The sequence below is a fragment of the Tachysurus vachellii genome, chromosome 2, assembly GCF_030014155.1.
Source record: "Tachysurus vachellii isolate PV-2020 chromosome 2, HZAU_Pvac_v1, whole genome shotgun sequence".
In the NCBI taxonomy this organism is placed as follows: Eukaryota; Metazoa; Chordata; class Actinopteri; order Siluriformes; family Bagridae; genus Tachysurus; species Tachysurus vachellii.
In genome coordinates this window covers 15,587,431-15,613,949 of record NC_083461.1, presented here as the reverse complement: position 1 = coordinate 15,613,949, position 26,519 = coordinate 15,587,431, and the positions used below count along the sequence as shown (strand labels likewise).

The 26,519-nt window shown below is 38.5% G+C and overlaps 1 protein-coding gene across 2 annotated transcripts in view; it reads left to right on the top strand.

Annotated features, from left to right (window-relative positions):
• The window catches only part of spata20 (spermatogenesis associated 20), a 41,245-nt gene extending 15,183 nt beyond the window's left edge, over positions 1–26,062 (top strand). Inside the window, exons 13-16 of one of the 2 annotated variants that reach the window (XM_060858875.1) lie at positions 4,217–4,425; positions 6,057–6,256; positions 7,304–7,384; positions 20,116–26,062. In XM_060858875.1, the coding sequence (XP_060714858.1) occupies positions 4,217–4,425; positions 6,057–6,256; positions 7,304–7,384; positions 20,116–20,286 (661 nt within the window). In that variant the 3' untranslated portion in view covers positions 20,287–26,062. Of the gene's footprint in view, positions 1–4,216; positions 4,426–6,056; positions 6,257–7,303; positions 7,385–14,508; positions 14,571–20,115 lie in introns of those variants that run through there. The other variant, XM_060858883.1, reaches the window with a different exon arrangement.
• Positions 26,063–26,519: the final 457 nt, after the last annotated feature.

Sequence of the window (26,519 nt, the reverse complement as noted above, 5' to 3'; positions counted from 1 at the left end):
GGCCTGGATGTACCATGCACTTTTTTATTTATTCTATGTTTGTACAACAAAGATTTTCATTTGGTATCCTAGAAATCAAAAGTCTAAGTGCAAATAGCTGAAAGAGTCGACATGCTGTTGTGCTCTCAGGAGCCTCTACACACACTGCTCTTTGTATACAGAGCCCAGAAGCTGAAATTTTGGACATCAAGCTGCTCTTAATTTGCCCTATTCTGCTGCTGGAGAACTTTCCTTCTAGGAATCTGAAAGCAGAGGCAGACTGGTTGATTAAATTACATGACAAGAGTGAACTAGAGCACGTCTGTTGATTGTGTAGCCGCTCCACTTAATTTCTTTCTCGCAAGGAATTGTTTCCTTTCTCTGCTCATCCTTGTGAATATTTTACATAGCAAATCAAAATTCAGCTTCCAGAGTCAAATTGTTGATTGTTTGATAGGTAGGAAGCAGTTGTTTATGATTAGTTGAAAAATTCTGTATGGGAGAAATAAATTAGTGTCAATTCTATGACAGATATAATGTGCTGTAATGTCTGGATCAGATACAGAAATGGGAAGTTGTATATCATTCTTGACGTATCTGTGTGTTTTATTTAGCATAGAATGTGTTGCATGAAATGAAACTTACTGCCTTGCTCTATGGTATTTATTGATATTTGCATACCTTACTTCAGACCATATATCTAGATCATATACATTGACTTTGAATAACTGGTTATACTTTCTACAGGACAGACAGAATTTTTACGTTTTTGATGAATGCAGGAAGAATTTGGAAAATCACAACGTAGAATACTTACTTAAAGATGAATGAAAAAGGTTTGATGTCTTTTTTTTTACAATTAAGGAGCAACATCTACTTTGAGCAGGCTACACAAACAGAAAGACCAGTTCATTACAGTACCTTATTTTTGTACTCTAGACTGAAGACATTTCTGTCTGAGATCAAAAGATGAATATGAGAAGAGAGTTCAGAATCTCAGACTTTATTTCTTGGGGTTTTACAGTATATATAGACATGTTATATGACAATAAATATAGCACGTCACACCACCCACAAAAATAATGGAACATGTGACCGACAGGTCATTCTTGTTACCCAGGTAAGTACTGTTTGGTTGTTCAAACAATTAATGGCTCTGAACATCTCTCTTGGTGTTAGCCTTCAGTTTCACTGTTAAATAAAGAGGTTATTTTGTAGCTGAGAAAAAAGGGAAAATTGATCAACAGGACAACCAAGAAAAACAACAGATGACAGAAACATTGTGAGAGCTATTGTGACAATAAAACCCAAAACAACAGTCAGTGACATGGACAACCTTCACAAGGCAAGGGTGAATGTAAGGTGAAGATGTCGAGTGCAGCATTTAGAGGCCATAACACAAGTTCATCAGCAGTGAGAATCAGAAAGCCAGGTTTGTATCTGCAAAGGAACTAGCAAAGTAATGGAAAACACTGAAGTGTGGAGAGGGAAATTTAAACATGATCCAAAACATACAAGCTCATCGGTACAGCATGTTGGAAATATTGTCATAGCTTGGGCTTGCATGGCTGCTTCTGGAACATTCTCACTAATCTTTATTGATGGTGTAACTCATGATGGTACTGTAGCAGAATAAAATCAGAAGTTTACAGAAACATTCTGTCTGCCAATTTACAGATAATGCATCCAAATTAATCAGGAGGAACTTCATCATGCAGCAAGACAATGATCCGAAACACACTGCCATCACAATAAAAAACCCACAAGAGACACAGGAAGGTTTAAGACTGGCCAAGTGAATCACCCTTAACCCAACTGAGCTGAAATTCACATCCTGAAGAGAAAATACCGCAAAACAAAAAAACAACTAAAATAATCTGTGGTAAAATCCTGGAAAAGCATCACAAAGGAGGAAACCATCAGTTTGGTGTTAGAAGGTCACCAGTTGGATGCTGTTACTGCAAGCAAAAGTTATTTACTTTAATTTCCTATATAGGAACGTTTCTGTTCCTATACTCACCTAAAATTGAGTGGTCTGATACAAAAATTTCTTATGTTTTATGTTTTTTAACATATCAAGATATAAATATTAGGAAATAAAAGCTGAAATACAAAACTCTTGTCACATATGCAACTTTTAGATATCTAATATACAAATAAAATGTCCACTACTTTTAAAGGAGTATGCATGACTTGAATGAAGGCAAATGAAGGTTACCCCAAGTACAAGACCTCTGTTTTACTTAATCATAACAGAGTTTTATCTTCAGTTCTGTCTGTATAATTTCTCCCACACTCAGCTAGCTATAGTGTAACCTCATGCCTGAGAACTGCAGATGAAAGGTTGCTGATATGTTCAGTCGCATCACCAAAGTGCTTCAAAGAATGTTATTAGATATCTTGCTTTGTTGTTATTCAAGTGCTCTACTTAGATCCTTGATTTATTTCTCAAAATTTCAGCTTTCTAAGAACCAAATGTACTAATGTGAAATGTTTCTTTTCCTATGTCGTTGTTGTCCTTTGACTGCTTCCTGCTTGGGTTCACCACATTGATTTGACACAGGTTTTAGTTTGGATGCAACCCTTCCTGACACAACACTCCCATTTTATCTGGGCTTGGGACCCTACACTGGAGGGAGTTGGACTTGAGCCATGGCCGTGAGAGCATGGGACCAGGGAACTTAAATTTTTTTTTTTTTTTACTAATGTGAAATTTATTTGTTGTAGAGAAAAAGAAATGATATGTGTCTGGAGAAAAATGTTGAATTGTGTCTTGTTTTAAAACAGGGACTCAATTTAGTCTACATTCAGACTGGCCAGATGATGTTTTGGTAGATTTACCAGTGGATCGAGGAAGTGAGCATCTTTAAGTGTACATGTGGATGATAAATTTGGGTTTTTTTGCCCCTTATAACAGTGGTTTATAAAAATAAAAAAAATAAAAAAAAAGTTTCTGGAAACTTGTTTTGGCATTGAGGTTTTTTATGTTAGTCTACTATGAGAGTATATTTTTTTAAATTAGTTTTATTAATTTAGACTTAACCAAATATCTTAGCATATTTCCTTTATATTTCCTTAACCTAGTTAGTAGTATTGCCTTTTATGCATTCATGCAGAGCTTATCACACTCTTTCATATTCATACGTTGGATTCCCTTCTTTACTTTAGACCACATCTCTTAATATGCTTCATATCTGGAGACTGAGATGAATATTTCAAAGTCCAGTATTTTGCGTTGATTCTGTATGCTTGGGATTATTATTTTGTTCTGTTTATGGCAATTGAGTCTTAACCTTGGTTTGGATCTAAAATTATTGGTATTAGTTAAATTCATGATGTGTATAATCATTACAAAGCATCATTGATCCTAGACACAGGTATAAGTTGCTATGTCCTGGTATGTAATCTCCTCATGCAATGTTGTCCTCATGCAATGTTGCGCATGGTCAAAATATTTGCTTATACTGTATGACTCTAGTGTCATTAACACTTGCTGAAGTTCAGGTTTACACCCTTAGAACATGACAGGATCTACAGAATTCCTGAATTCTATCAAGGATTTGCTTGCTTTCTATTTTTTTTCTATTTTAGGAGTACAAGTTAACATGAATGATTTTGTTTTTAAATGTTAATCGCATTCAGTTGCCAGGGGTTTAGGATGCCATTACTTATGGAGCTGCAACATTGAACAGTAACTAAGTAAAAGCTAACCGAATGTCTTTTTATTTTTGGTGATAGGTAAATGTTACAGGGTTTATATGTATTATATGTTTATATGTATTATACAAAATATAAACAAAATCTATAATATCTATTTAAACCCGAACTGGGTGTGGACTAAACTGGAAGGGTATTTTTTTAATCAGGAATCTCTAAAATATGCTGGGAAACAGATCAGAAGTAGAAATGCCAGCTCTCAGTTCCTCAACATCTGAAATGAGGAGCTCAGAAATGTTTAACAAATGATGTGAGAGACACCATTTAAAGAATGTGATCTTTGTTTTACAAGCTTTATACATGACTCCTCACTCAAAGTCTCATGGGTACACATATCCCAAGTTTCTGTTGTGTCCTGTAGAAGCCTTCTAAAAATGTCCTCATTCTATTTTGAAGATATCAATCAATAATATATTTGTATAATTGTACTACTGCTGAGGACATAGTTAACAGTTCTTGTTAACTTGTCTTCTGCATGTTTGTAACCGAATGGTAAAATATTCCCTGTCCTTCTCATTAGTGCCTCACCTATTGCTGGGTTCCTGGATGATTATGCTTTTGTTGTGAGTGGTCTCCTGGACTTGTTTGAAGCTACACACACTGTTTGCTGGCTTCAGTGGGCTGAGGAGCTACAGCACAGGCAGGACCAGCTGTTCTGGGATGCCCAGGGAAGTGGCTACTTTTGTAGTGACCCTTCCGACCCTACCATACTGCTGTCCCTCAAACAAGGTGAGACACACACTTTTACTCATATAAAGTGCACCATGAGTTTATCATAAAGGAGATGGTGTGGAGTGGAACTAACCGAGATTATTGTTGGGATCATTACAAGTAGAATGGATGAATTATAAATGCAAATAAGAACTCAGCACAGGGCTCATGAGGTAAAGCAAATATTTTAATTTGCAGTATTACAGTGAGTGCTAGATTTGCATAGTATTTTTTAATTGCAATTTTCTTGAGGATACGAGATTCATGTTTTAAAAGTGACACATGCTGGTTACATAATAATTTAGCACTAAAACGTAAGACCTTTGGTGATGACATTTCTCACGTGACGTGTCGGCTGTATTACGGATGGATGGACTGTGGTCTTTCAGTTTGGCTGATTGGTGCGGGGGTGTGTGGGAGTATGAGGGAGTGAGTCATTTGGACTGGTGATGCAGATCTCCTGCTGTCACTCAGTGTTCATCACCACTCCACTGCATAGCACTCCCATCATGTCACTGCTGATAGCATGCTAGCAAAGTCATAGAAACTCTTCAGCACTCGGCTAGCACCTTTACTAATGCTCCCATCTCTCTCCTCTTCTTTTTGGGCTCTCTCTTACTTTCATCTTTCTGTCATATTGAATTTGTTTTAATCTGTCCTATTTCTTGTACATTTGATGAAACTTGCTGGGGGTATTAGAGTCTAGGTCTAGGTCTAGATATCCTTAATGACTCATATTTTCAATTGGATGCACATGCTGATTCTAACACACAGACATGCCACAGTGCTCTGGCCTGCGATTAATGGCACTGTGAAAATGACACTGACAACAGCGAGATATGGATGGTGGTGGTGGTGGTGGTGGGGGTGTGCTTTTGATGCTGGCGGTGATGAATTAAATGGGACATAAGACGGATTTGTCACTTTTTCTGAGTGACTGCACTATTATCTAGTGATCCCAGCATGTAAAGTTCCATTAGGAGCTGTGTGGAGCTGGTTTGTGGCAGGACATTGTTCCTCCACACACATTGTCACTGGAAGATGGATTACTTCACTGAGCTCACGCCAGTCTTTATTTTACGCACTGTCCCAAACCTAATCATGTAGAATCCTCTGTTCTCCTCTGTTCACTGCTAGTATTTCTTAAGTAAGCTAAATATACTTTACCCTTACACATAGTTTTTTGTTTCTAAATGGACCAAATGGCTGCATGAGTTTCATTGCCATCTCACATGTGTCATCGATATATAAAGGGTGTGTTAATAATATAATAGCATCTACTTGTGGACTGTTCTGTGGTATATGTCAGTTATCACCTCAGTTCCAGATGCCACCAGCTCATCCATAGATCTGTCTGCATGAGGTCAAATCACAGGACACACACACACACACAACGCAATCACCCAAAGGAGATAAAACCATTCTCAGGACTGGTCACACACTTCACCTGCAATATCAAGCACTTTAGGCTTTGTGCAGTCTGATAAATAGGCAAAGGTCAAATAGATAATTTGAATAATGCATCAGTGCAATGACACTTTCTTTGCCAAAACAGGACAATTATATCAGGCTGTGAAAATAGCCTGGATGCTGTTTGGGCTTTGTCATGGTTACTGTCTGTTTATTCATAGTGACCTCTTTCTGTCTAGATCAAGATGGTGCAGAACCCAGCGCAAACTCCGTCTCAGCGCTGAACCTGCTGCGCCTTTCCCACCTAACAGGCAACCAAGAGTGGATGCAGCGCTCTCAGAAACTACTGACTGCCTTCTCCGATAGGCTCACGAAAGTGCCGATTGCCCTGCCTGATATGGTCCGTGGCCTCATGGCGCATCACTACACATTTAAGCAGGTATTCAGCACTGAAGCTGGTGTTGACTGGAGTATGTATACAGCATCACAAGTTTATTACCCACAAAGCAATAAAGGTTGTTTCCATGTATTAAAAAAGAATAAAAAACCTGACTTATAATTTTATTAGTTATTTATATTTATTACTTATAACCTCACTTACAATGATAGCTCAAGGGTTTAATTATGTCAATAAACCTTCAAATACATAAGATGCATTTATAAAATTGTAGCTTTCTAACATAAAGGTGAAGCCTTTTTTTTCCCCAGATGTCAAAAAGTGGTAGTTAATGGCTCATATAAAGTCAGAGCATTTTTCATAATAATTTCTGTTTTTTATTTATATTCATAGAAAAGTTTAAAAAAACAAAACAGTTATTTTTGTTCCACAAAAATTATATCTTCTGAGTAAATGGTGATATAAAACCCATTCGTGCTTGCTGAGATGCCTCAAGTGCCTGTTTATAAATGTCTCAGACTTGAAGGTGTTACCTTCTAACATTAAATTCAGCTTAAGTTTATCCAAACAGAGGTAAAAATGTCTCACACTGAAACCAACAGTGTCCTGACTAATTTTATACCTGACTTGGAGAAATAAAATAATTCACTTGTTTATACTGATTGAATATGTCCAATAAGTTGATTGACCTAGGGTTTATTCCTGCCCTGCACGCCTTGCCCCCAATATAGGTTCTGGATCGACCATATTTTCTTCCTGCTTGTACCACAGGCTTGTGACGTCTTGTCAGTTAATTAAAGTTTCAAAATAGTTCCTATATATCTTTAATGACTGAATTGAAACTACACTTTGTTTCCTTGTGAAGTAGATCTTCACAAGTAGATCTTCACAAGTTCAAACTTGTGAAGAGATATCATCCTATCAGAGCTGGATAGGTGAAGTCATCTGTGGGAGAGAAATAACAAACTAGGGTCCAGGCGAGGGCAGTCTACACCTCAGCACACCTGCCCACCTCATTACAGCAACACACAAACCTAACCCCCTTCCATTTCTTTCTTTTTTTGTCTTCTTTCTTGTTTTGTTTCTTAGATAATTATCTGTGGTCAGCCTGATGCAGAGGACACAGCCAGTCTCATTGCCTGTGTCAACTCCCTATTTCTTCCCTATAAAGTAAGTCTTCTTTGCATTGTGATTTTATTATTTGCATTTATTATTAACTAACACAGGTTTTATTACTTACCGACGGCAGAAGAAAAATTGGAATAAAAGTAGATACAGTATGAATTCATTCCATATTATTTTTCCTGTACATGCGTGGGACAGATCTGCATCAGTAAGATGTGTTCTTGGTGGTGTGTAGAGTCTTTGTAAAGAGGAAGAGTGTATAGCAGTTTACTTCTTCTTGTATACCTCAGGCTGGGCAGGCCTTCACACCACCTTAATTAAATCCCAATTGAGTAGAGCTTGTGGCTACAGTGGCCAAGAGCCTGGACGCCATCCCTCGATCACATGCTCAGTGTCGGGCCATCGGCATTCTGAACACGGAGTGTCTTTCAGTAGCCGTCATACTTTTTTTTCCAAGTTGCAGATTTTTCATTTTGCTGAGCTCAAAACAAGCTTGTGAGCTTGTAAGATGAGAGCGTAGCTCCCTATATCTCCTTTAGGAATAACACCCTGATCAGAATGCTATGTGAATTAATGCATAGTTGGAGTACTAATGTTAATCAGTGAGCAAAAGTAATCATGCCCAAAGGTCAAGTTGTTAAATTTCATGCACACTTTGTAAAGCCAGAGATGGGACAATAGCTGCACAGTGCAACATGTGCAAAATGATTTGGGAATAATTAATAAATAACTTGTGCTTACTGTAGGAAGCAGCCAGAGGTCTGGCTTTGTGCTTTTTTCTTTAACATAAAGGTCATCATAGCTCAGAGATAGCATTTTCACTCTTTCTGCCCTTTTCCCCAGCTCTGCACATAAGGCCTCTGACTCAATAGCTGTGACAAAAAGAGCAAACACACGCTCACAGAATAAGCCTGGCCTTTTGGGCTTTTACTGCAACATAATGTACTCAGGGAGAACCCCCCAACTCCCATCCACCCGTGTTCCTTTCTTCATTTATTTCTAATCTGTTTATCCTCCTCATGGGACTGAAGCTGGCTAGCCAGGGAAATCTAATATTTATATGAATGTCAGTAAAACTTTTAAGTAGACATTCATCCTCTTTATTAGTGAAGCAAATAAAGGGAAATTAATAAAGTAAAGTGTGTTAGAGCTGTAAAGCAGCTACAGATCAGCGGAAATGAGCCTTGACTGCTTTTGCGCTTCATCACGCTATCAGAATGGTGTGTGTTGCATGGTTGAGTATCCATGTGCCCTCTTTTTATAATGTTGTAACTAAACAGAAATGTCCTTGTTATGATAAGCGACTCCACACTGAGTTTGAAGTTTGCTGCTCTGTTGCACTGAGATCCCTGCAAGAGTGAGCTGAACATTCCCATATAGCATGACAAATTAAAAATGACTGTTGTTTTGCCTAGCACTGAATTTAGTGTGTCCTCAGCCAGCCACTGTCTCCAGGTTGTTAACATCAGACCCCGGTTTTGACTTGACTCATAGCTGTCAGTGTTCACTATGTGGGACACAGCGTGTCAGCTCCTATAAGCTGGTTGTGGTGTAGTGACAGAAACACAGAGCTGTCCCCTGTTCCACTGTCCTGCAGCCGTCATTCTGATTAGCCTCGTCTGTCTCTGCCAGTATTGTCACTACAAAACACTCCGACTGTAAGAAGTTTAAGATAAAAGTCCATTTTTTGAGCTCCACATTCAGATTAGTTCACACCTCTGAGGTTGACAGATTTTTTTTTTAGAAGCTTTACAGACAGAGTTTCTCAGTAACATCAGACCACCACCGTAAAACACAAGAACTTGCATTTAATCCCAAATTAACAAAGATAGAAAGAAGAAAACCAAAAAAGAACACACTGGGTTTTATGTCTTTTCTGAGAAATATAATATGACATAAATAAATAAGGAAATGACTTAAAAATAAAAAAGGATTGATAGAATTATACTGTACATGAATGTGAACATTGAAATAAAAAAATCGAACAGATGCCTAGTGTACAGTAATGCCAATATATTACTTACCTGAACAGTCCTATTTGTAATTACAACATTAATCATTTTGGTTAACAATATTGCTACCATGCTCAAAGTAACACTTGTTTTGGTTCATTGTTCACTGATGTACAATCTGACATCATTAGCACAGCAAAATGTAGCCATGAGATCTTTTACCCTGAAAACGTGCCCAAAGTTTAAAGGATAAGCTGACCAAACACTCATCTGCTATGCTTACAGCTCAGATTATGGTTACTCATAATTTTATCCTTGAGAGGAGCACGGTCTCCATTTAAGATGCAGTCTTCTCTGTGTGAAAAAGAGAAAAGTTGAAAATTCTACTCTCCAACAGAAAATTTGAATCTCCAAAAGAACTCTATTCTCCAACAGAACAATTCTACTTTCCAACAAAACAACTCTATTCTCCAACAGAATCCTATTTTCCAACAAAACAACTCTTCTCTCCAACAGAATCCTATTTTCCAACAGAACAACTCTTCTCTCCAACAGAACAACTCTAATTTCCAACAGAACAACTCTTCTCTCCAAAAGAACCCTACTCTCCGACAGAACAGCCCTACTCTCCACAAGAACAATTCTATTCCTCAAAAGAACAATTCTACTCTCAAATAACCTTTTCTCTAAAAGTACCCTACAGTATGTTCCAACAGAACAACCCTACTCCTTAGTAGAACAACCAAACTCTCCAAAAGAACAACCTACACTTCAAAATAACACTACACTAAAAAATAACAACCCTATACCCTACTTTTCATAAGAACCCTAATCTCCTGTAGAAGAACCCTACACTCCAAAAGAACAACCCTACGGGGTGATACTATTAATTAATTAATATTAAGTGTTGTTGTATTCATGCATTTCATATTGGCCTCAAATGGCTCAATCACTTTAGTTCCTAGTCTGCATAATACAGTATAACCCTTTCCACTATTCCCAGCTATCTCAAATCTTAATATGTCCCATGTTGAGTGGGGAGTGATCTGTTACCTTGTTTTTGGTGATATTGACTTAAATAGATCTGTCATCTAGAAGAATACAGAGGTTTCTTCTATTCACCTGGCTCCCAGCCTATTTTTAGATGCAGTCCACAAATGCAGTCTTATGAAATGCAGGGATTTATATTTTGGCCTAAATTCAATTGTGCATCCTCATGGGCTCAGAATGTTAACAGGTCTCGTGGTTCCATTGGATTTGATAATGGGGAGAACTCAGCCTATTGCCTAGACACAGCTGAGAGTAAGGTTGTGGAAGCTTGCAGTAATGAGTTAGTGACGCTAGTTAAAAGAAGATTGAATAGAATTTCATCTGCCCAGGTGATGATAAAGAATTCAGGCAGCCCACGCAGGAACCTATTCTGCAGAGGCTAAGCCTCAGATGGGCCCGGGCCTGAATTGTTTGCTTAATTGACTAAGATATGACCGGCAGTCTCATCACCCTGTTGATTGCACAGTTGGAAGTGCCTTCTGAAAAATAGATGACTTTCTGTTATTGAGCTGAACCTACAGGCAAATCATCATCCTTACCTTAAATCCTCTGGGAATGCAGCTGTTCTTAGAGACCCAGGGAAAATGCTGTTATATTTTGGTGTCTATTGGTGTAGCACTGTGACATGACTTGATCTCTGTAGTGCTAAATATTGATGTTTCGAGTTACAGAAACCTATACATACTGTATGACTCCATGTTGGATGGATATAGGCAAAAAAAGACTATTAAAATTACTGGTGCTTTTCATGTGCAGAGTCAGCACTAAAATTAGGTGTAATGGAAGTCATTCACTTTAATCAAGCAATCATGGACTGATGGAGCTCTGCAGGAAGTGTCTCCGGGTTCTATAGTGCAGGAGCGTTTCTCTAAACAATACATTTGGTACATTGTACATTACTCCCATATATTTCTTCACGTGAGAGCATGAGAACATACCAATATCTCTGAAATCTAAATATTCCCACCCCTCCTAAAGCAATGGAGATCTGTTTCCATGTGCAAAATAGAAAATCAGATTTTGAAATCAGAAGCCATGAGACCGTAGCAGATGATATTTTCTCCACACAAACTGAATTTCGAATACCACTGGTTTCTCTAGCACACATGCAGCTGGGCAACAGCGACCAGAGACCTTTTATGTCGCACTCTGTGAAGCACTCCTTTGGACTCATTGAATTATGCCCATGATGGACTATACTGTACTTGAACATAATGGGCTGACCCCAAAAGTATTGCAGCCCGAAGATAGATCATTGTTCAGTGGTAGGGCAAGCATCACATTGAAATCTCTCGCTCTACATGTTACGATAAACTGTACAATACTTTTGGGAAACTGGAACATGAACATTATTAAACTAGTATCCCAGCCTTTTGTGAAGCCCTGCATACTGACATATTAAAATTTGTCTGCTTGAATTATAATCAGCATACACACCCATAGCGATTTTAGAGACTGTACAATTTGGCCTAATTACCACCGTGAAATTAATCAAGTTAGCACAGATAAGAGTGTAAAATTCTCTGCACACGCTAATTGCTTGTTCAACCCCAGTGAACTCTTGGCCCAAGTGTATTGAAATTTTATGAAGCTAAACCTTTAGAGCATCGACTAAATGTTTTGGATGGAGAGAGCTGAAAATACATTTTGCTCGATACATTACCCGGTGATATCTTTTCTGAACTGACCCATCTTGCTGAAGTTTGACACAAAATTGCCATAACTGAAGTCTGTTAACTTCACCTCCAGTGTGTCCGTATTCGCCAGAATATTTTTGGAATGGAGGTCGCCATGAAAAACTCCGTGGTCAATGCAGTCACTAATTTAAATCAAATTGTTGTATCAACCGTTCATTCATTTTCAGATACAGGGTGTAATTGCAAGGAATGAACTACAGTATGTAAGAATCCTCATTGTCTTTACTCTTATCTGTGCTTTCATCCAGATTTTCAGCAAGATTCTTAAATCCAGACAAACCCCTTTAACTAAAACAATTTACCACAAATCACACTGGAGAAAATTAAGACTGACTGAAATTGCTGAGACGGATCTCTCTATGCTGTGATCAGGCTAAGTGTCTGGTGATTACATGGCCGAAATCTCATGAGAACAGTTCTGATATGCCGAATATTTGTGAAGCAGCACTCTCTGCTATCTCTCTGATAATGGCAACCAGCTGTTGGCTGCATCTATGTCCACAGACAGACGAGTCAAGTTTTCATTTATGACCTGATATTTTAATAGCACACGTTGAAGTTATGATTAATACCTTTGAAACTTCCAATGATGGTGTCCTCTTAGCCAGGGATTCTCAAACTTCTGAATGAATGTTAATTAAATGTTTGAATAATTTAGTCATAGAGCATTCTGTTACTGAACTTTTTACTGACAGAGAACATTACGTCCATGCTTATATTACTTGTTTTTGGTGGTTTTTTGGGTTTGGCCTAAACTATTCAATAAAGTGGACAGTCAAATGATCATTAATAGTACAGTTTTGATAATTATTTGCTTTGATTTCCACCAAGGTAAACAAAATGTAAAAATCCATAGCCCCCCTGACTATGCTTCATGGACCCCTGGTGCCCCCAGATGTGAGAACCCCTGCTTTAGGCCAAGTAAGAGAGAGAAGAATGATCTAAACTCTGTTGCAAAAGTTACAAACTATTTTATTAATATCTAGTTATTTGGGTTTCACAACATGGGGTTTCAAAGGTTTTTCACTCCAAGACTAATGTGTTTCCTTTTATTCACATGGCTAAGTTTGGCATAATCCAGGCCCAAAGGACTTGACTTGCAGTCTTGACTTTTAGGGATGCAAAGAGTGTTAAACTAAGTAATTATAGAGATGAATGGATGTGATTGTCTAACAAGACCTTAGAGACATGACAGCAGCCAGAGAGGTTTAGTGAGGAATTCTGAGAAGGAACCAATGCTATGAGAATGAGAAAGAGGAAGGTTTAGGGGAGGCAATCAAACACAACCGTACTCCAATCAGGGCTTACAAACTTCACTAAACCAGAAAGCAATGCTGTTAAGCTTCATACTGTATTAATGTAGGTAGTACTACTCAGTATTTTTTAAGATGATTGTCTCTTATAGAATAAAGACACATAATATCCCTATATATATACACACACTCACCGGCCACTTTATTAGGTACACCTTACTAGTACCGGTGTGGTCTTCTGCTGTAGCCCATCTGCCTCAAGGTTCGACGTGTTGTGCATTCAGAGATGCTCTTCTGCATACCTCGGTTGTAACGAGTGGTTATTTGAGTTACTGTTGCCTATCTATCAGCTCGAACCAGTCTGGCCATTCTCCTCTGACCTCTGGCATCAACAAGGTATTTGCGCCCACAGAACTGCCGCTCACTGGATATTTTCTCTTTTTCGGACCATTCTCTGTAAACCCTAGATATGGTTGTGCGTGAAAATCCCAGTAGATCAGCAGTTTCTGAAATACTCAGACCAGCCCGTCTGGCACCAACAAGCATGCCACGTTCAAAGTCACTTAAATCACCTTTCTTCCCCATTCTGACGCTCGGTTTGAACTGCAGCAGATCGTCTTGACCATGTATAGATGTTTAAATGCATTGAGTTGCTGCCATGTGATTGGCTGATTAGAAATTTGCGTTAACGACCAGTTGGACATTGGACAGTTGTACCTAATAAAGTGGCCGGTGAGTGTAAATCTATATGTTTATTATGCAATGCATATTTCTACCTGTTCATTGTTTCTTGTATATTAAATCATAATTCACCTTCAGACTGTAACATTTCTTAATCAGTGGCAGGAAGAAGAATCGATTTAATAAGACATTCTATCCAAACACCCTCTACAAATAGTTATGTATAATACTATTTCACCCTATTGAAACTGTAGTTTTAATCTATCCAGTTAAAAAAAAAAAAAAAAAACACAAAAAACTGTTTTTGCAAGAACACTGTTGACTGCATACCAATTTTCTGACAAGTGTCTACAGTGGAGGAGCTGAGACACTCTTCCTATTTAAGAGAATCTGATGAAATGATGATTTATAATTGGTCTTCTGTTGTCCTGCTGCTATAAAAATGCCTCTGTGCCCAGAAGACTGCAAGCTTGTGAGGTATTCTGCTTTCTCCAGCACTCAATATTAATTCATGTTGTACTTTATAACTCTTACAGCAAGCTTTATCAACACAGTAAATGGTACATGAAGTTGCTGGAAATGAGCCTTTATGCATTAAGTCTTCGGGAGGCAATCAGTCAGGTAAAGACACACCCTCCAAAGACACACTTATTCCAAGTAATCAAAATTCAGCATATGTACTACACAGTCTATGATTATTTCTTATGATCATGGCCATAAGATAATAATATTTTATTTAATTAAGGGCCCATACAACAAAAAAGTGCAGGAAGAGAGATTATAGAGTTAATTATAACAATAATAATCTATCAACAGCAACATTAATAATTTACCTTTATGATGATGATAATAATAATAATAATAATAATAATAATAATAATAATAATGATTTGGCTTGCACTCCTGGGGTTAAGGGTTCGATTCCTGTCTCTGCCTTATGTATGTGGAGTTCTCCCCATGCTCCAGGGGTTTCCTCAGACTACTTTGGTTTTCTTTAAAGACATGCTTTTTCTATAGTGTGTGAATGGGTGGTTGTGCGTGTGTGTGCATTTCCGTCACGATGGGTTGGCACCATGTCCAGGATGTCCCTTGGTTATTTACACAATATAGTTACGTATTTATGTCTTTTTATGTAATAAAGTCTATAATATTTTTCCATCTCCATTTACACAACGGTTAGGGCTTAGACACTTTGACATCCATCTACACACACACTCATCTTATGCTGATCTACAGAGAGCAGGTATCAAGCATCCTAACCCTAGGTGCCTCAGTCCATGAGCTAGATTGCTCTAGACGATTTAAGTGCCATCTCACAGCTTTTTTTTTTTTTTATGTCAGCTACTGTCAGATTAAACAGGATCTTTGTCTTTGTTAATTAATGTCATAAAGAGTGGGCTGCTTTCTCTACCAACCTATATTTAGAGCCTCTCATTTCGTCAAGTGCCATCTGTTTTCTGACTTTCTGGTGTAAGAAAACAGGTGCAAGGCTCCTGAGGAATATATATCTGCTTTTAGACATCACAGTCGTAGAAACATTTTGAGATGTGTGTGTTTTTCTTCAGTTGATGTGCTGTCTGAGTAGGTGTATATTAGCAGTGTGCTGCTCCAAGATGCATTTTGACATAACAGGCAAGAATATTTGAGAGATTTGTGAGAAATAGAATTGGATTTTTTTGTGAATTGTGAATGTTCTGCATGCGGTATAAACTAACATATTTGTAGCACAATTCATTTTTACCTAATCTGTTTACCTAATAGGGGGCACAGTGGCTTAGTGGTTAGCACGTTGGCCTCACACCTCCAGGGTTGGGGGTTTGATTCTCGCCTCCACCTTGTGTGTGTGGAGTTTGCATGTTCTCCCCGTGCCTCGGGGGTTTCCTCCGGGTACTTCGGTTTCCTCCCCCGGTCCAAAGACATGCATGGTAGGTTGATTGGCATCTCTGGAAAAATTGTCCGTAGTGTGTGATTGTGTGAGTGAATGAGAGTGTGTGTGTGCCCTGCGATGGGTTGGTACTCCGTCCAGGGTGTATCCTGCCTTGATGCCCGATGACACCTGAGATAGGCACAGGCTCCCCGTGACCCGAGGTAGTTCGGATAAGCGGTAGAAAATGAATGAATGAATGTTTACCTAATCTTTTCATACAGTATATAGAACAGCTCTAATATTAATTGCTCTGCTTTTTTAATTCAAAAGCATTTTAACAAGGATTCCAGTTTTTGTTGTCAAATAGAAAGACTCCAATTGTTAGTATTATTTTGTTTGAAATTTCATTCAAACTTCCATTCAAGTCCTCGTGAATGATTTACTGAATGAATGCATTGATGTAACCTTATGGTTTGGATTACAGCTGGAACTACAGAGCTGCTGTCAGAAAATTAATCAATGCCTTCTGGCCAGTGGAATTCAGGAATGCAACACTCTTATGGTATAATAACCCTTTAGTCACTTTATCTTCTATAAAACCACTGATTTTTTAGACCTGCCACTTTGATTGTGAAAGGCCACCTCAGGTAGAAAAGGCATCGACCGGTCGAGCTTTAACCCCGGATTTGTGAGAAAGCATTCATTATCCCCAGCAGAGTGTTCCCTCAAGTACTGCCTCCGAAAGGCAAAGGCTGCTTTGCTGCAGTGTGAAATCTAGTCAGCAATTAAGGAGAAACCCTGCAGAGAGTTGAGTAATAAAGAGCTAAAGTGGCTGCAAACATCGGAAATCAGCCAGGTCATGGACAGCCCTGTCTAAATATGTTATGGTGTGCTGTGGGACATTGTAGGAGATCTGTCAACTCTGTAAAGAACCCATTAATCAACCTATGGTTTTGTATTTCTGTGGCAAAATAGAAAAATATACACAACTCTCTGCTTAAACAGTTACTTTTCTTTTCCCAGTGGAATAAATGTGATCTTTGTTCGACTTAGTTTTACTATTTCATAATTGAATTTCCTGAATTGAAATCGAAATTTCAGAAACAGTTTTTCACTCATAACAATCTCCAAATGCACAGTCTCTTATACAGTATAGTGTAAAAACAGCAAACATCTAGTGAGGGCAGTTTGTGAAAATGCCTTGTTGAACAGAGAGATCTGAGAGAATTGCCAGCCTGGTTTGAGCTGACAGGAAGGTTATGGTAATATAAAGCACAAAAACATCTCAGAACACACAGCACACTACACATTGAGGTGGAAGGGCTACAACAGCAGAAGACCTGAAACTGGATAGATAAATATTATAAAAATATCGTATCATATTTTTTCTCCATCATTCTGAAATTTGATGTTATCATTAACTGAAGCTTTTAACCTGTGTCTGCATGATTTTATGCATTGTGCTTCTGCCACATGATTGATTGATAACTGCATGAATGAGCAGGTGTACAGATGTGGCTGTTGAAGTAGCCGGTGAGTCTGTATTACTGGGTTTTATATAATAGGTTGTTAAACGTAATACAATCCATGCACCTGCAGTATTTATACATTTGTTAAGGTTGCGCTACATGATTACACATTAGCCACATATCTCTGGAGAGGTTAATGGAGACAGTGGAAAGAGGCTGACATGCTCCATGCCTCCTGTGCTCAGAAATAAACTAACAGCAGATAATGAAATGAGTAATGGCCATGTGCTCCACCTGTGTGTGCTGACAGCTTCAAGCTCTGTAAAGCAGTTCTAGTCTGCTAGGAGACAAACCTGATGAAATTCCCCAGTCTAATTGACTGTGTGTGTGTGTCTGTGTGTGTGTGTGTGTGTGTGTGTGTGTGTGTGTGTGTGTTCAGGAGAATGAGCTGACAGACTAGAAGATGGATATCACAGAGTGATCTTAGTGATGGAAATCCTGGCTTAGATATCTCAAGGGAACTGAGGGGCACTAGTAGGTGTTGTGTGTGGAGATCCTGACAGCTCGGAGATGGGAATCACTTTGCAAGATAAGCATTAGTGGGAAATTAGACAGGGAGCGAGGTGTAAGAGTAGGGTGGGTTCCAGTTCTCCTTTTGTAATGGAAAACTGAATGAGTCGTCAGACAATTAAACAGATGCTTATTATTGCATTTGGTTGGTGGTCTTCTGTTTGGTAAGAGAACTGAGATTTAGAACAAACTGAATTATATTTGTTTGGCATTGTTCACATTTAAGGCATTACAGAATTGTGTCTTCTGACTCAAGTTCTTCCCGTAACTTCTTTACTATAATTTGGTGAATCATTGACAGAGGTTCATACACCCATAATATTTTAAACAAGGGCTGGTGTGGGACGCAGGGTTTGACCCTCTACACAGAGTTATGCAGATCTCTAAGATATGAAGGAAAAGGTCCCCTTCTGTAACCCTAAAGTGTCACCACACGTTCTGTGTTTGGTCTGAATGTTGTTTTTTTTTTTGACATGCCGCCTTGGTGGGGTGTCATTGCACTCCGAGTCTTGCTCCTGACAGCCCATGTGACGTCCCCTCATGTCTGACAGGAAGCTTCAAGCTGCTAGCATAAAGATCATGATTTAGACTTCTCAATGGCCTCTGAGTTGCAATCAAGTGAGAATCCTTAACACTGGGCACAAGCGTTGTTGCTTGGATGACTGAAAATAAACTTTTACAAGCTTGAGCTGTTACCATGACTGTCAGAAGATCACAATATGGGATTTCTTTTCATGCCCAAGCGAGGTGAAAAGAAAGCAAATGGATTTGCTGCTTTGTGGCTGACTAGATACTTCAGCTCACAGGGTTTTCTTTTAAGTAACCTGTGTCATATTCTACAATATGCTTTCATAATCCAGGCTGTTTTTTCAGGGTTTTTACTGAAAGGCGGTAGATTTCCCTCCCAGGAACTGTCTGCACTTGGGTAGCTCTGAATTCCACTCTGTGCATAAGCATGCTTGTGTCCCTCCTGCTGCTTTTGTATTGGGTGGAAGGTGAATGCCGATAAGTTTTCCCTTCTGTTATAGAAGTGAAAACCCAGTGTGACTACCCCACTGGCCATCCCTGCTGCTGTGCTAACTGGACCTGCAGTAAAGCATTGACTGCCAGCCAGCCCCCTGACTGGCTTCATCCTTGATTGAGTTATTTCAGGCTTTTCTCTCTCAATAAAATTGGTGGGAAGTAAAGCCACAGACAGAACCCAAACCTTGAGAATCAATAAAACTGCATTATGAATGGTTGGATTTTATTGTTTGTGTTGTTAATAGACTAGTGCCACAAAGGCCACATTGTTATGCACTGACTGTACTGTATGTTGTCTAATAAAATCTCATATATTTTTCTTAGAGGCATGGGTCAGGGTCATCACTGTAGTGTCTTTAACGTTCAAGATAAACTACCTAGATGCCATTAAAGCCTGGATTTCCCAGTAGTTAGCAGTTTTTTGTACTTATGTACTGTTCGTTCTCGCTCCAGGTCAGGGAATTCATACTGCCTGCATCATCTCAGCCAATCCTTTCTCCCCATTTTTCTCTTATTTCTCCTAATTGAATTAAATTTTATCCGTAAAGACTTAGACAACATTGAACATGCTGCTTTACATAACTATATTCAGGACATAAATTATAAATCTTAAATCCTTAATGAGCAAACCAGAGGTGACTGTGGTAAGGAAAAAAACTCCCTGAGATGATATGAGGAAGAAAACTTTTGTGGGAACCAGACTCAGAAGGGCAGCCATCCTTATCTGGGTGACAGTGGATAGTGTGATCATGAATAATTCCCATCTAAAACTGTGTATTATGTGGTCAAAAGTGAAGTTGTTTTAACATGAAATCTATTTTGTTGTCACATGATACAGTTCTCATGTTTATTCTTGTGAGAAAGTGGGATGTGGGTATTCTGTACGCTCAACTTCAACACAATACAGCGTGTATGCCTTGTGAGTGTGCACACCCCTACGCCCACTAAACAACTGATAGCAATTGAAATTGCATAGTATAAGTGGGCTCAGTGATCGTGAGCTTTTGAACTCATGTAAAATGCTCCTGGATGATGGAACTGCCATGATGATCACCCCACTTGCTGTTTTCTGTCATGATTTATTACCATCTAGAGGTGTACAAAATGTACATTACATAGAAATCATTGTTATGTCTATCCCTTATTATCTTTATCCACTGAATTATGTGTTTAAGTTTGTTCTTAGTGCTGTTCATCTCTTATGTTCTCTCCAGGTACTGATACTGGCAGACGGTAATACAGAAGGTTTCCTCTACCAGAAGCTGCCTGTCCTGTCCTCATTGATTCAGCAAGAGGGTAAAGCCACTGCCTATGTGTGCCAAGACTTCAGCTGTGCCCTGCCTATTACATGCCCACTGGAGCTCAGGAGATTCCTGCTAGAGTAATGACTAAAGTGACCTATTATAGTGGCATTATAGGATGTCACAGGACTATAGAGTCTATAGTCACAGGGTAAGGGGTTTGGTGTAAGGTTGGTTGTGACAGTTATATTTATTCATATGTGTTATAAGAACACCGGTTAAGAAACAATGGCAAAATACTGAGGTTATAATGGAAAAACTGGGGTTCATTAGAAAATCTGCTCTGTATTGCCTTTGCACTGTTAGACTTAAATTCTATACCCAAAAAATAAGGTGAAAGTGCTTTGAAATTTAATAACCAAACCTGCTAGATGCCACAGCATAAATTTCAGTTATATGTGTATAAAAAACATGTTTTCATCAACCTGTCTGCACAATGAAATGGTTCTCACTCTGGTTTGAACACATCCTGCTCTCCAACATTAGATTTCAAGATCAATTTTTCAAGCAACGAAACATAAAATGTGTACAGTACATAAAACCCAGCTCTAGCTTGAAAGAACACTGAAAAATCTCACAAAGTAGCATTCTTCTAGCATGCAGTCTGTGTTTTGTGTGTGCCTGCTGCTTATTATCTATTGATGGATAGAATTTTACATGAAGACATTCTCTTAGTTTGGGTGGGATTCATAATTTAAAAGATGCCTCAGGAGCATAACTTGTATTACTCTGATACATCTCCAGTTTCCTTGCACTGACACAAGCGTTGTTTAATATGGAAAGACAAAATGAAGTCGTTTGTTCAATCTCATTCTTTCTCTATATTAAGGCCATTCTGAAATCTCTCATAATGTATCTCATCTGATGTCTGATCTGGACTTCATGTGGTTAATATAAGCTTAGGGCTTTAGTGTGATGTGAATGGCAGACAGCAACACGGCTGTGAGTATACCAATGGAAACAAATGAAAGGAAATCGAAAACAATGAATAAAACTCTGGCATTGTGTCTCTGCCACAGTTTTTTTTTCTCCATAGAGACAGAACAAGAGGCAGGCAGAAAATCTGCCCTACCCATGAATAATCGCACAGAGAGTAGAACCAGACAAATTTGAAATCAGTAGGCGCTGATTGTCAATGCCAACTCCCTCCCTGGCATCCCAGGATCCACTGGGAGCTATGTTTCCCAGTAAAATGAGCTGGCAAGAAAGGTTTCACAAAAGAAGCAGGTAAGGAGGGGCTGTGTTCTAGTTCTGTCCTGTCCTCACTTCAGTCACTGCTCATCAAGAAGCACTACAGCTCAGCTTTATTCACATTCATCCTTAGCTGGTTAGAAAAAAGCTTAGCACTGTGCTTTCCTTAGTGCCTATTCCTTTAGAAATCTAAAAAATTGTGAAAAATTCTGTCTCAGTGTAGTCCACAGAGGATAGGGGAACACACTTTCTAATGCTGCTTTTTAGCCCAAAGTTTATTTGCTTTTTCTTGCTTTTTTCTTCTTAAAGCATGGGGTTTACTGTTTAATGCAAAGCATGCAGTCCAAGTCAGGACCATATTACTAATCTGCAAGTCTGAATCAAGTCTCTGAGCTGCAAATCCAATTCAAGTCCACCTGAAGACATAACTTCTTCAGCAATGGCATTGTTCATTATCAAAATAATAAACAACTCTAATATGCATATTTCGACATTCTTTCTCTTTGAATATATCGCTTAAACAAACAGCCACCTATTAGTCACGTTTTTATCCTGGTCCCATATAGTAATCTATTTCTATCACGACTCATCTGCATGCTTCCCACGCTGTCCTGGGAAGAGATACAACAGTAATAGTTCCCTAATTGTAGTGTGTGTAGCCAGAAAGACAAAATAAGTAATAATAAGCACCACTTATTTTCTGTGTTTCTGTGAACTTTAGCTTTCTATTCATGCATTCATCCTATTTACTGTATAAGAATAAACAAAATTCCTTTATAGCACATTATGGATAGTTTTAGTTAGTTTGATTTAAGTATTTTAATCTTTTAGAATCTTATGTAACTAAGTATAAACTAATACCAGCATTTGAAAAACACTTCTGCTGGCAACATTGATTATTTTTTTGTCCAGTGTTGCACTTAGTTACCATGTTCAAGAGGCTTGTGTTGTCATTTCCACCATATATAGATGATGCAGTACATAGTAAAATGCAACAGCATTCCTTGAGGACCCTGGTGTTACATAAAGACAGAACTACATAAGACAACACAAAACTAAGGGCTTATAAATAATAAAATGAAACTATTCACATGTAGAGCTGCATGCTAATAGCACTGTGATCATTTACTGTGTAAGGCAATCAGTAAAATGACAGACAAAACTGCGCACTATAGATTAGAAAAGAACGTTTGTCTTTATTTCCACCATGCTAATCCATTAGAGTTTTTTTTTTTTTGTCTCAGGCTAAAGTTGTGAATCAAGTGTGACTTGAGTCAATGACCCTTCCTTGAGAATCCATCTCTGCCTGGAAACTTCCAAGATCTATCTTCTTCTACCCAGTCTTGGATCTTTGGAAGTGTAGGTCCCCTTGGAGATCATTATTTTGAGGGGGTTTTAGATAAGTGCCTCCTAGTCTTTAGCAGCGACCTGTGTAATAAGGCCACATGAGGCCTGGTGTACCTGGGGGTCATTCCTCCATCCTAGTGTAGGAATGCAGCAGCACTCAGAGACTGAAAGCATGTGATACCTGTGTACCCCTTGGATCCCCTGTGGGGAAAAAATATAAAATTTCACAGCTGTGAAAAAAATAGCCAATAAAATGCAGATTGTGTAATCATTAAAAATGTAGTATATATTTTACAATTTGTTACTCAGCGATAAATAATTAGGATTGTTGTTCACCAGCAAAGTGTACATTTGTATTTGTTCAAGCATGCAAGCAGAGTGCCTTTATATATCTTAACCATAATTATTAGATATAAATATACAGATATTTTCAGTAGCACATTAAGCAGGGCACAAAGCTGAAAGTACAGGAAGGAGCTGTGTGTAATTGGTCTTAACTTACTATATGGCTTGGGCTTAGAGTTTTCATGAATTATTTTCCCTTTTTAGATATAAAGCACCTCATTTGCCTGACATGTTACTTATTAAATTTACCCATGTCTAGCAATCTAACTGTTCTGAAAGAAGAGGGTGCTATTACCCACATCTCCTTTTTATGTACATCATGTATATACATATATAAAGAATGTAGCTAAGATGTAGTCTAGAGTCACGTGATTTGAATTGTGTTTAAAATAGGGCTGAAACATGTTCCCAAAGATTGTTAGCTTCAATTCTAAACACTGCACTGTTATCAGCAATAATAAAATTGCACATGGTGAAAGGATCACAGATGGAGGTGCAACTCCAGTTTTTTTAATATTTCAGGCTAGATGCAGATGTACATGTTTTTTTTTTTCAATATAAAAGCAGCACCATGGCATCTGTTTTCATTTTGTGCCTCAGAGAGCTGGGGCATGTGGTTTCCAGGCCAAACCTGAGCATAGGAGGTGTCTTGGACAGTGCACTGCTTTTCAAAGGAGGTCCGGTCCCACAAGGTCTTTTGTGTGTCTCAACACAAACCAGTGTTAATAAATGCATGTGTTTCAAATGCCTTGAAATGCAGAATGATATCTATGCCTCCCATGTGTTTATTGTACAGCCTTATTGAAAATAGCCTAAGGATATTGATTATAATTATTTTCTCTCTTGCACCATTTCTGAGCCAAAACCTGTGGGGACTGACCAGTGCAGGATGAAAAATGTGGATCAAAGAACTGTCTAACTATATGCAGAATATAGTGCTCATCTTCTCTCCACCAGCAACATGAAACTGAGGCTACAGTAGGCACAGGATTATCAACACCATGGTTTTTCTCGCCAAGGGTTTTTCCAATCTTTATTTGTCCAGGATTGGAATCTGATGTGGTTTTCTGCTGTTGTAGTCTGTCAGGCTCATGGTTTGACATGTTCTGAGATGCTTTTCTGCTGACCATGGTGAAATTGCTGTCAGTTTCATTCACTTGTACCTAGCCTAATTTTCAAAAACTGGAGCTATTATGGAAGGAAAGCAAGGCAAGAAAACTGTCATGTGCAATTAAAGAAATTAAACTCACCCACTCTGTAATACAGTTCAAAAAGAATCTTTCCCCCAAGCAAAGTTCTGCAAAACTCTTATAGGTGCTAGATGTTCCCTTACTTTCTCAAAGTGTGTTGTGTTCTTGTAATGCTATTTATTTTGTCTCTCTGACAACACAAGTGCCTTTCTCTCTGTCAACATTCTGACTTTTTGCAGTTTTGTTTGCATGAGTGAGTCAGTCTTATAAAAGGAAGGTTTCCAGCAGCGCCGAATCTTCATTAGACTTTGTCTAATGCAGGCTTGAGAGCTTACAGAATGACTGTTTAGGAGGTTGCACAGCCATTGATTTCTTCCTGTGTATGTCTTGTGGCATATCGGTTGATAATCGGTGGGATATCTGCCCCATAAGGAGGCAGTGGAACCCGCTGCTTATGCCTTGTTGATTACACATCCATATTCTATTGATCTTTATAGCAGGAAGGTACTGTATCCCTCTCTCTCTCTCTCTCTCTCTCTCTCTCTCTTTCTCCCTCACACACACACACACACACACACACACACACACACATAAATTGACATCATTACATCTTGGTCATGAAGGAAACTTTAGATCAGACACGTTTTAACCAAAATGTTGCATGCCATAAAATTTGCCTTTTTATGGGATGGTTTCAGAATGAGAATGAGAAAGGTAATGCGTTGCTGATAAGAGTTTTGATACCACTTAATACAACAGTCCAAAGGTTTAATCTCCTGAATCATTTTCATGTATTGCTCTACCTTCGAGTTAGTCATTGTCCTTACTGCTGGGTCATCAAGCTACCCGAATGCCATTTGCAGAGGAATGTTTCTGTCCCAGATTTGTTTTTCCCAGGGGATGCAATTAGCCATCCCTCTTGCTTGTTCTTGGGTACAAGATCACACTCCACTGCATGTAGCTAACCAGCTAATGGCTATTTGATCAATAGAGGAAAACAAGTTCTAATTTAATGTCTGAGTCACTACACTAGGTTTCATTGATTGTCCACATGTGTCCAGATCTCTTGAGAACAAGCACATTATTGACAGTATTGAACCTTTGAGGACCACAACCTTATAACTTATCACGATAATATGTTTAACATCAAAGGCATCTGCACATGGCAAAGGGAATGCAGAGAATAAATAGCTCTCCAGTGCTTCTTTAGAAAGCTTTCTATAAGTTTACAAGTCATGACTTGTAAAGGTTTAAAGTACCAATAATAAGGTATAAGGTGGGTTCCTCTTTAACTGGCTAAATGCTGTATGACAGCATATATTCCTCTGTTCCCTTTACTGATGACCCAGCGTCAGGAGGCTGCAGCAGGTGGAGTGTATGATTTACCCTGCTGCACTGATCTGATTGTAGTCTTCGCAGTTGTCTTATTTAGAGATGGAGCTGATAGAGCCTACTGTATACCGATGCCAAAGACAAGAATTGCCCATCAATACTTAGAAGTGGAGAAGGTCGGGGACAAGGAGCAGAGCACAAACATGGGGCAATGTCTTTTCACTTTGTGTAAATTCAATTCGCTGAGCTGCCTGTGTTGTAAGATGTGAAATTTTATAGCACCCTGAGCGTGTCAACTAGAGGGGAGCTATCTGTCATTTTAGCTTGGTCCTAACTGCTTAACACTGTATACGATAATAATTAGTTGCTGATCAGATGGTTGAGTAGCTCAGCACTTTATGGCCATTTATGTTGTATTAAACGGTTCTGCACATCAGGTGCAGTTGTTGAAACTTCTTGCTGTTCATTGGTTTTAGCTTCTGGTTCCATTTATGGTGGTGCTGTCCTTAATTAGAAACTGATCAAGAATCAACTGAAACTGATCAAGACACTTTTTAATCTTAATGGAAGTGTCAGTGAGCTACATTAAGGTGAAAACCATGAGATATTTTCCTGTTACTTATGCTATCAGATCTTTTTCTATTAGACCTTAAAATTCTCAGAAAGTTATTTAGTTATTTACCTTAAGATATACAGTAATATGAATTATAATATGAACTCTGCATGTACAGTGCAATTAATTAATTAAAAATATACTGTATATAGTTTAGTAAGAATAAAATATATAGTGCTAGCAGATAGCATTGCTGATGTAAAGGTTCAGGGTTCTTGGTACAATAATGAACTTTCACATGTTCTTCTTACTTCTGTGTTTCTTTCACTCCTGGTTCTCCAGTTTCCTTCTACTGTCTA